The sequence below is a fragment of the Fistularia commersonii genome, chromosome 11, assembly GCF_037954325.1.
Source record: "Fistularia commersonii isolate RoL2024-O1a breed Wild chromosome 11, RoL_Fcom_v1.0, whole genome shotgun sequence".
NCBI classification, from domain to species: Eukaryota; Metazoa; Chordata; class Actinopteri; order Syngnathiformes; family Fistulariidae; genus Fistularia; species Fistularia commersonii.
Window position 1 is genome coordinate 17,979,200 of NC_141294.1, and position 10,773 is coordinate 17,989,972.

Here is a 10,773-nt window from a genome sequence, read left to right on the forward strand (position 1 = left end):
ACTTTAATTGACCTTTTAATTGGGCGGCTGCGACCTTCCAAGGGCCGCGCTTTGCATATCTATGGCAGCAGGTGGGTGGGGGGGGTGGCGGGTCCAGAACCTCCCGGGAAACGGGCCGGTTCTCCTATCGGTATCCCGATACCCGGGTTTTTATTCGGCTCGCTCATCGTGATGGATAGGGCCGGAGCCGCATCGTAAAACCAATCGCCGCTTTGTCGTCCTCATTAGGATCTTTTTGGTTTGTTTTTTTTCAACCCCACAACTGTTACATCAGGATTACGAAGTCTTTTGGACCCAGCGTCCAGAGCTGCTGATTTGGTTGAAGATTTTCATGCGCGCGAGGCTAAAAAATGATAAATGCATTTTAGAAAATGGGATTTGATTGTGCTAAGTATAGAAAAAAATATATAATACACAATAAAAGCGTTAGCTTCAGCCTTTGGTGGCTGCAGTTAGCACTGCGGTGCGGTGGTTAGCATGACGGTCCTTGGTTGGATTTGTCTGCGTGAGTTTCCTCTTGGTTCCTCATACTGTTCAAACACGTACAGGAGAGACACCAGTTGTGAGGATGAATGGTTGTTTGTATCTATATTTGACTTAGACACACTTTATTATCATTCTCTAAGCAGCAGGTGTACACATTACAAAAATAAATCACAGTAAATTGCAGTAAGTAAGGTGCAAGTTGTCGATATGAAGTACGATTTTGCATCAGTGAACAGCAGCAGTTATATTGATGTGCAGTTATATAGCACTAGCACAGGAGAAAAATGTCAAAGAAGGGAAATGCGCATTTTTGGGTAAATAAATAAACATATCTGATTGTAGAACTATGCAAAAAGTGCTGATTTTAGTCTAATAGCATCAACAGGCCGTGTTGACAAATGTAACAGCCGTGAAATATACATTCACAAGCAAATAGATATAAATATTTTTGAATTTTACAGCAGAAGAATGTTTTTACTGCAGTATTGTATTTAATGTCATATATGGCGTGTGGATGAGAGAGTGAATAGACAGGAAGTGTCCACATGCATGTGTGGACAGGCACTTTTCAACAGGCTGTGTCGTCATGGCGATAACCGGTATGCCTCAAAGTCCCCCCCCCCTGCACAGCCTGCTGTCCATCACAAGACATTCTGGCGAGTTAATGTATTGTAAGTGTTTAAAAAGGAACCAAACCATTAGTCTATTAAACTAAATATGCTCCAAAGGGAGGTGTATGTTGGATGAAATAACATCATTCTTTCATTCAGTTGATAAATGCAAAGGTTTATAGAGGTTGTGAGTATCAGGAAATACTGACAGATGTTTTGGTTACTGGAATGCTACTAGAGACATTTAAAAATCTGATCTTAAGATGAACAAAATATCGAAATTTAATCAACTGAATTTACAGTAATTATGTGTAATATCCTATTAAATGAACATTTGAATTCAATGCACTCTGATCAATTTTCTATTTACTTATGTATTTACCGTATTTCATGACCTTCTATTTATATTGAAATTGTGATAAAGTTATCCATGAACACTAGAATCACGTGATTGCACGCTAGTATTGATATCGATAAAAAAAATATATAAGCTAATGGTATCGTAAAAATGGTATCGCCCAAAAGGGGGTGGGAGTGTGAGGCCGTTCTATTTTTAGCCACCCGCATGTGTTGCTCAGACCCCCGCGGCCCGGAATGGACCCGCCGGAGCGCGTGCGCGAAAAGAAAAATACAATAAAAATAAATAAAATTACCCAAAAAAAGAATTACATTAATACATTCTTAAATAAGCAGTTTTAATAGCAAGAAAGCTATCCTAGCAAGAAAGCCCGCTCGTTTGTAACCGGAAGTGGCGGATGTGACGTCAGGCAGGGGGGTGACCGGCTGAGTTATTATTAGTTGGTTAGTTACCGGTGGCCACCGCGCGTGTCCAAGTACACTTGCCTCTAAAGTAAGTACAAGTTTTGAGGTTCGAGTTTATAACTATAGTTTAATTCTTTTATCTGACAGTTTCACTTATATCAATATATAATGAGAAATAATATATATTTACATGGATTTATTTTCAATTAAAATGTTTTTAGCACTTGGTGTGGATGGCCTGTACTACAAAATACATTAATGTGTGATACATTAAATGTACAGTGAAACATTGCAGTACTATTACTTTTAATCCATACAAATTGCTCCAAGATGATGAATGGCTTAGTTTTACTGATTTAGTGATTAACCCCCCACCACACACACACACACACACACACACACACACACACACACACACACGGTAAATATACTGTGATCCTATTGATAGCTGAAACATATGGTGATATGGTGTTTGTGTGTGTTTGCGTGTGTCTGTCCACACACTATCAAACTGTTGACAGCGACTGCAATGTTTTCCAGCGGATTGTACATCTTGTTTTCAAACCCTTGACTCCCATCCAGAGGCCGCTGTGCAGATGCAGATTATCACAGGACTAAAGATTGTAATTATTAGTTTTATAATCACAGGACGGTACGACCTCCCTACTCCGGTCGTCCCCGACGTGGCCGATAAAGCTTATCACGGCGTCTCTTTGGGTGGACTTCGACCCGGCGGGGAAGGTCGCTCCTCCCCAGGAGCTCAGGAGGGAGACAAGAGGAGCCCCGTCAGCAAGTCGGTTCTGCTGCTTCCCCAAAAACGTCCCATTTTCACCATTCAGAAATGTCTCGATTGAAACACAGAAGGTTTCAATACCGGTTATTTGTTTGTTTTTGAAGAGGACCAAAATGTGTGTCCAAACTTGAATCGGCTTTTGAAAAACAGATGTCCTCATATGTGGACAGTGGGTCTACTCTGCTTTTGAATGTAGCCGCTAGGTGACGCTAAAGGGCCGGATATTGATAAATCGGGTAAAGAATTGAAGGTAACGTCCTCATACGAGGACACATTCATTCATTCATTTACTTATTAGCTATCCCTGTTGTGATTGGATGAGAAGCGTGGTTCATCATTTATTTAAAATCCTGCCTTGCCTCTGTGCAGTTTTACCATCATGCACCGCGCCTGGGCCGCCTTCAGGGCCCACCCATACATCAGCAACGTCCTGGGATACACGGCGCTCTTCGCATCGGCCGACGTTATCCAGCAGAGCGCGCTCGGCGGGGGCACTACCGCCACCGCCGGGGTCGACTGGCGCCAGACGGCCCGGGTTGCGACCGTGGGCTTCTGTTTCCATGCCAACTTCAACTACCACTGGCTGAGGGGGCTGGAGAGGATGCTGCCAGGGGGCGGGGTCGGGCCGGTGGCGGCAAAGGTGGTGGTGGACCAGCTGGTCGCCGCCCCGCTTACCATCAGCGCCTTTTACATCGGTAGGACATCATATTTCTATTCAATAGTTAAGAGTCTTTATTTCTTTTATTTCCTTGCTTCTGTTTAAAACATTTTAAATCTTCAGTAGTGAAATATGGTAAACAACTCAGTTAAAACGTTTTTAATATTTCAGGTTTGAGTTTCCTGGAAAACAAAGATGACCTGCTGGAAGACTGGAGACAGAAGTTCTGGAAATCTTACAAGGTTCGACATGAAATCAGTTTTCTTTACGATGCTGGGAATGAAATGAATGAATGAATGAATGAATGAATGAAGAGTGGGCTTGAGTGAGGTGGGGATCCGTGGACGCTGGACGGGTCACCTGTCAATCACTGGACCACCTATGGAGACATCCGGCTGTTCACCCTCTCATTCAAACCTATGGACAATTTGGATTCTTCAAGGAACTCATGTTTGTTTTTGAACTGCGGGAGGAAGAACGAGAACATGGAGATAACCCAAGCAGAACAAGGAGTGGACACACGGAAAGAACCCAAGGAGGAGAACCTGGAGAGAATCCATCTAGGAGAACATGGAGAGAACAAACAGTCAACCACTGGAATGCAGCAGAAACACTCTTCAACGTTTTTTTCTGATGAAACATGGAGAATTCATTGATCAGATGACAGACTTGTATGATGATGATGGTCACCTATTTCCCTTCCCTCCTCAGACAGGTGTGGTGTTCTGGTCCTCCATGCAGGTGAGAAATCTCCATCCTCCTGTCAAGAAGAATGAAACATCACCCGGACTTGTTTGTCTGTCTGTTAACGGTCCATGTGCGTTCCTTCTCACCCGTCCCTCCAGGCGCTGAACTTCTCCCTGGTCCCGCCGGTGGCTCGGACAGTTTTCCTGGGCGGCGTGGCTCTGGTGTTCACCGTCTACCTCTGCCACGTCAGGCAGCAGCTGGAAAAATGAAGGGGCAGAGAATGAAATGGGCAAACACGGCTGGAAGGTCCCCCCGGGGTTGTCCGGGTTCCTCCCACAGTCCAAACACATACAGGAGCTTCAGTGGAGACCCTATTTTGTCCAGACGTGTGAATGGTTGTATAGGACTGTCTCCGAAAATAAGAATATTGTGATAAAGTTCTTTGTCTTCTGTAATGCAATTAAAAAAACGAAAATTACTTTTTCATGATATTGTAATATTTTGAGATAGGATTTTTGAGTTTTCTTAAGATGTAAGCCATAATCAGCAATATTAAAAGGCTTGCAATATTTCAGTTGATTTGTAAAGAATCCAGAATGTATGACATTTTGGTTTTTGTAATTGCATTATAGAAGATAAAGGACTTCATCATAATATTCTAATTTTCTGAGACAGTCCTGTATGTGTTTATATGAGGTGAATGAGCGAATAAATTATTGTATGTCGCCAACTGATGGTTGAATGGTTGAACATCAAGATGATCCGAAACGATGAATGGTTGTATGTGGTTTAGGACAAGTGAGTGAGTGAATATACAATTGTATGTCTCTATATGACATGAATGGTTGTATTTGTTTTTATGCGGTGAAAGAGGCAGTGAATATCTGTATGAGAGGGTGAATAGTTGTATGTCTCTACATGACATGCAGCCCTGCAATCCATTGGTGACCTGTCCAGGGTTAGCCCGAATAACAGGATGAGCGCAGGATAAGAAGTATCCATAGTGAAAGAATGAATGAATGAATGAAGAAAATTAAATGGGGAGGAGGAAAACTTGATGTGTTCATGTTATGTTTAAAAAAAAACAAAGGTTCTCTGATAATGAGTACTCCTCTGAACTGTCCCGTCAATACCCGTCAATGCTGCCTCACTGCTAATTTGGGATCCTTACCATTCTGTCTTGTTATTTAATATAGTCATTGTTTTGTAATCCAAATGCCAAAATAAAGGTTTTAAAATAAACTCTCATTGTTGGTTATTATGTGCTGTGAGTGAAGTAAAAACAACAATTAAATCCTTATTTAGCTTTTATGTAAACAGAAATAACTAACACAGTTGAAGATAGATATTTCTATATTTACATTACATTTAAGTAACTATATTTTTTCCCTTTGGAAATATGTTATAAAATTTAAATTGGATCTTCATATACGAACCTAATTTCTCTATCATAATAATAATAAAATATTTTAGTCATGACTTAGTCGACACTCAAGGACAGACATATAATTACAGAGGAGTAGGTGTCAGATGGAGTAGGTTGCTTTAAACTTAAGTGTTTTTGAGTTGTAATCTATCTATCTATCTATCTATCTATCTATCTATCTATCTATCTATCTATCTATCTATCTATCTATCTATCTATCTATCTATCTATCTATCTATCTATCTATCTATCTATCTAACTGACAGTATGTCCTCCTGATCACTTGAGGGCGCAATCCAAAAATCTTTTCCGCATGTCCTCCAGGAAGCGCAAGGCCTTCGACCAATCAGAAACCCGATGATCGAGCTCACGCTTTATCGCGAGACCTTCGCTCTTCCTTTTCCCTTTTTCGCTCTGAGGCCAAGATGGTAGGTACCTAGTGGAATTCTTAAATACACGTCAGCTTGAGTATCCCTGGCCATCGTATGAATGGGAAGCTGGCATCTTGTTATTTGTGACATTTACCGACGAAACACATTGCTAGTGTTGTAAAGAGGCCATTATTTTCAGGTTTTTCACCGCTGGAATTATGTTAGCTTGCTATGTTGGTGCCGACACAGCGCTGTGCTATTTGCCTCGTCCCTCTCCGATGGCCGTAGAAGATTTCCCAAATGATAGTTTTTCAATTACCAGTCTGTTAAAGCTCCAAAGTGTGTTTCCTCAAGTGCACTGAAAGCCCAATGTTCATTTGTGCCCTCATTTAGCATGCGTGTGTATACATGCTTAGGGCTGCCTGTTAGCCGCCAGCTAATCAGCGTCAACATGTGAACCTCCTGCTCATTTCAACCAGTCAACAAACCGCGATAGTAGCCACATCATTAGCTTCATAAATCCCTAATACCACAAATTTTTCATCGCTGTTGGCCGATTCAAATCAAAGTTGCTCATTACAAACATAGTCAGGATAGGTCAGTCACGTAGCCTCTAGGATTAAATATTAAGATGGTTCCTTTGTTCGAAGTGTAAATGAATGAAATGTGTTAATTTTCTAGGGAGTCGATATCAGACATAACAAGGACCGTAAGGTGCACAGGAAGGAGCCTAAGAGCCAGGATATCTACCTGAGGCTTTTGGTCAAGGTAAGCATTCTGGTCTGCTATGTTGTAGATGTGTCTTTTTTTTCTTCCTCTGTTATTAACCTTTCTAAAATGTTGCCCCCTTCTCCAACAGCTCTACAGGTTCCTGGCTCGTCGCTCCAATGCAACCTTCAACAAGGTGGTCCTGAGGAGGCTCTTCATGAGCAGGACCAACAGGCCTCCCATTTCCATCTCCCGCTTGGTTAGTCACATCTACCGTTGAACTGTGCCTGCTTTTCTTTCAGCATCATTGTTGATGTCTCAGTGTTCTTAAATAAACAACATTAAAAATATGTAGAACATTCAGGCACATAGTTGTCATATTCAGAGACACAGAGACAAATTTTAGCTTGAAATAGATGCTCTTGGTGCTGAGATGTTTTTATATTTAAGTAAATCAAGGTTTGAGTTTGCCTTAGTTTGATATATTAAGGTTTCATACTGAAAATGCATTTGGTTTCTTTCAAAAGGTCTACTGGAAGTCTTAATCAGCTTTTAACGTAGTGCTTAGTATTGAATCTAGACTAAGCCTTGGTTACATTTCTCATGTTGATTCATATTTGATTTGCAGATAAATAGTAATTGCAGGTCGAGATGATTGCATATCTTGCAGACGATTGGTTCTGTTAATTGGGTGTTCAAACCTGTGCCCGCACATGATTTGATTCCTCACCTGACCTTGCCTCCCTCCGCAGATCCGCAAGATGAAGTTGCCAGGCCGCGAGAACAGAATCGCTGTCGTTGTTGGAACGGTCACTGATGATGTCAGGATTCAGGAGATCCCCAAGCTTAAGGTAACCCCGATTTGCGAGCTGCTGTTAATGATATGCCAGACAAAGACCAATGTGCTCCAGGAATGTAACATTCAGGTCCAAGCGGCTGCATAGAACATGTTTAGGACCAGGCTCTCAGACATGAAGACTGAATTCAAAACGAGAACTTTTTAGATGCTGAATTATTTAATCACGAACTTAAAGCAAAAAGGCTACAGCGGGTTAGGAATCTTCTAAGCTAAATCCATTAAGTATTTAAAGATTATGCTCTTATCAGTTGTCAAAGCAGTCATGATCAGGAAGTTAAGAGTGCTATGAAGTTGTTGGAAAGCAAACTTCTCAAATCTTAAAGTTCAATGATGCTTTGAATGTCAAAAAAATGAAAAAGGCAAACTATGAGATAATTTCTATTGAAAAAATTGTTGCTGCTGCATCCAGGGAAAAGCCTTATCCTCAAGACAACAGTGTCTGTTTCTCGCTCCATGTTATCAACAGTCTGATTTGAACCTTGCCTGTGCGGTCTGTCCTACAGATCTGTGCTCTGAGGGTGACTGATGGTGCCCGCCGCAGGATCCTGAAAGCAGGGGGTCAAGTAATGACCTTTGACCAGCTGGCTATGGCTTCACCCAAAGGAAAGGGCACTGTTCTGCTGTCAGGTAATGGCATTTTAACATGGTGCATTCGTAGCCGGTGTGATCCGTGGCTGTGCGCTCGGTAAAGCCCAGGCTGAGTCCAGCGTTTGACGGTGCTCATTAATATGGTTTGCTGCCTGTTGGCAAAACGTAATTGGAGCCGTGCAACAACCAGGGCTGCAAGGTATTCAGTCTTTTTCTTTGACCTCGTGGACCTCTGGGTTAGAACAATCTGCAGGGAGTGCCTTCCCCTTTGTGTCTTAGTTTTATAAATATTCTGTTCTGCAGCAGGGAACTCTGACTTCTGAATTTATTGGAAAAGAAAGGACAGACTGTCCTGTGTTTGCCTCCTTGTCTCTTTCGTGATACTTAGTCAGTCCTGCGTAATTTTGCCCTGCTGCTTTTCAAGACCCCCCTCCTTGGAAACAAAATGTACCACAGGATACAGCGCTTTAAATACCACCTGAGGTTCACACATCAAGGTCTGCAACTATTCTGATCTCACCTCTGCCACAATCCTCCAGTCACTGGGGCCTCATTTGGGGGTGAATCTAAAATATATCAAAAGACAGCAGGAGCCACAGATTGTGACCTGCCACCCAAATCCTGAGTCATGCTGCTGCGAGCTCTCTTTTTTTACTTCTCTTTTGAACACGACCGGGCGATTGCCGATTGTGTGCAGTACTCCGGTTTTAGCGTCATCGAGCTGATTTGAGGTTGTCGCGGTCAGACATCAGCGCTGGCAGCTTCTGCTATGACACGGCGTGCTCGAGGTCTGCTGTCTACACCCATTACTCAGCAGTAACATGTTGACCATTCCAGATTTGTGGTTTCAATTCAGCAGTCTGTTTGAAAATTAAATACTTCGTTAATATTTTGGATCTTCCAATTTTTTCTTTCTTTAAAAAAACTTAACTGTTCTCGGAAACTCTGCAATTGTAAAAACATGAAAAGCGACCTGGTAAAGTCCCCCTGTGAGATCTTCCCTGAGTCCCTGGGGGTTCGCTCTTTGGTGCCGGAGACTTTAACGTTTGCGGGTCCGCGCAGTTCTTTCATGTGGTCGGAAGCGGTGCTGCTGTCCAAACCTGTTTCTGGTGTGACCCAAACTCCCACCACCACTTCCCCCGCTCTCACACCACTGCGTCCATCTGATCTCTAATTGGAGGGAAAATGTGGTTCTTGTTTGACCTCATTCCGTCATCAGTGTTGTCACACACACACAAACAGAGCTGGAACTAATGATCACCAGACAAGGAGCTGAAACAGTACATTATTTTATCCGCAGGCGGATCAAACCCGCTTAACAATTGGTTTTAATGACGGCGGTCTCCTGCCGGTTGTTGTTATGCCATAGGTTTATCCGAAGAATTCCGCTGATTCATGCTCCAAAAGAAATCCATGTTTGTAACTAATTTCCTCATTGTCGCCTCCCAGGTCCTCGCAAAGCCAGGGAGGTTTACAGGCACTTCGGAAAAGCTCCTGGAACCCCCCACAGCCACACCAAGTAAGTACATCCTCCTGTTAGCCTTAAAAAAACAACTCATTTCTAAATGGTCCTGGTTGCTTGGATACCAATTTTGCCGGTAAACAATATATTATAAATCACAAGCAGGGTTTCCTTTTGTATGAGTTTCACATGCCTGGACGATGACATTTTACCAGGGCTTGTATTTTTCTGGAATGACGTAATCCAGCTTTGTTGGATTAGCCACCACGTGCTACCAGGAGTGTGTTTTTTTTGTTTTTTTTTCCCTCTCTTTTTTTTACCCCTCTCATGACTGTTGCCGTAACCAAACATGACCCACAGAAGCTCAACATGGGTGTTGATGTCAGGGGTTTTCTTAGTCACTTGTGCTCTTTCAGAATTTTGTCAAGTTGGAAGCTGGTGTGTGATGGCAGCCAATATTATCGATAACCATGAATCCAGAGCATTTTAGAACACAAAATCTTAAAATGCGCAACCCTACACAAATCTGAAATGAACCACATTCATAGTCTTATCAGATTGACAGAAATTGAATGTCAACTACTGCTTAAAGTAGGCTGTTCTATCACAGTTTGTAATTTATTGGTGACTTAATGTTAGATGTATTTGTGATTTTTGTGGGGGTTATCGTGGCTTAAGTAAAAATTACTTTTGGGTGATTGGTGATTAGAAATCAATGTTATTACAAAGAAAATAGACCTGAAGACTTAAGAACATTTTGACTCAGATAAATGAACATGAAGCAGTGCAATGAGTCAGGAAGTGGTTCAAATGAGAACCCACACTGATTTGCTGCCCTGGACAACAATCTGTGTGACAACTTTAGCTTAAAATGTATACGTAGTTGGTATAAATCCAATGACACCCAATGTTTATCTTGATGTGTTCCTCCCTTTTGTTCCTCCCAGGCCCTACATCCGCTCCAAGGGCAGGAAGTTCGAGAGAGCCCGTGGTCGCAGAGCCAGCCGCGGTTACAAGAACTAGTCTTTTTGTTTTTCCCATACAACCTGACGCAAATAAAAGATTGGCTGTTCCACACGCTTGCCTTTTGTCTCCTTCAGACAGCTGTCCCACTGCCACAATCGCAGCTCTGTCACAGATAATAAACAAGCTATTTGAAGCCGGTGACTGGATGGCCAAAACTTCTGGATATTTCCTTAAACTGTTTACGATCAACGCCCCCCCCCCTCCCCGTTTTGTTTTACACCAGCAAAAGGTTCGTCATTGTGTGTAACATTACCGAAGTGTACCGAAGCCCACTCGGTCAAAGGGGGGGAAAATGACTTGGCCAGGAAGTGATGGTCTGTCAATGATTGGAGAATG

The 10,773-nt window shown here is 42.4% G+C and overlaps 2 protein-coding genes across 6 annotated transcripts; both read left to right on the forward strand.

Moving 5' to 3' along the window:
- Positions 1–1,903: 1,903 nt before the first annotated feature.
- On the forward strand, positions 1,904–5,030 carry LOC147229870 (mpv17-like protein). 5 transcript variants are annotated; one of them, XM_086155658.1, is made up of 7 exons: positions 1,904–1,947; positions 2,508–2,652; positions 2,757–2,902; positions 3,022–3,347; positions 3,482–3,552; positions 4,022–4,051; positions 4,156–5,030. In XM_086155658.1, exons 4-7 carry the CDS (start codon positions 3,032–3,034, stop codon positions 4,264–4,266), a joined length of 528 nt encoding a protein of 175 aa, XP_086011784.1. In that variant the 5' UTR covers positions 1,904–1,947; positions 2,508–2,652; positions 2,757–2,902; positions 3,022–3,031; the 3' UTR covers positions 4,267–5,030. The 5 variants fall into 5 exon arrangements, with proteins under 5 accessions (XP_086011784.1, XP_086011783.1, XP_086011786.1 ...); XM_086155657.1 differs by having other exon boundaries at positions 2,508–2,902; XM_086155659.1 differs by lacking the exon at positions 1,904–1,947 and having other exon boundaries at positions 2,634–2,652; positions 2,849–2,902.
- A 756-nt stretch (positions 5,031–5,786) lies between these two features.
- rpl18 (ribosomal protein L18) lies at positions 5,787–10,488 on the forward strand. The gene is made up of 7 exons (XM_086155665.1): positions 5,787–5,851; positions 6,476–6,562; positions 6,654–6,761; positions 7,255–7,353; positions 7,865–7,988; positions 9,399–9,468; positions 10,359–10,488. Exons 1-7 carry the CDS (start codon positions 5,849–5,851, stop codon positions 10,432–10,434), a joined length of 567 nt encoding a protein of 188 aa, XP_086011791.1. The 5' UTR covers positions 5,787–5,848; the 3' UTR covers positions 10,435–10,488.
- The last annotated feature ends 285 nt before the right edge of the window (positions 10,489–10,773 follow it).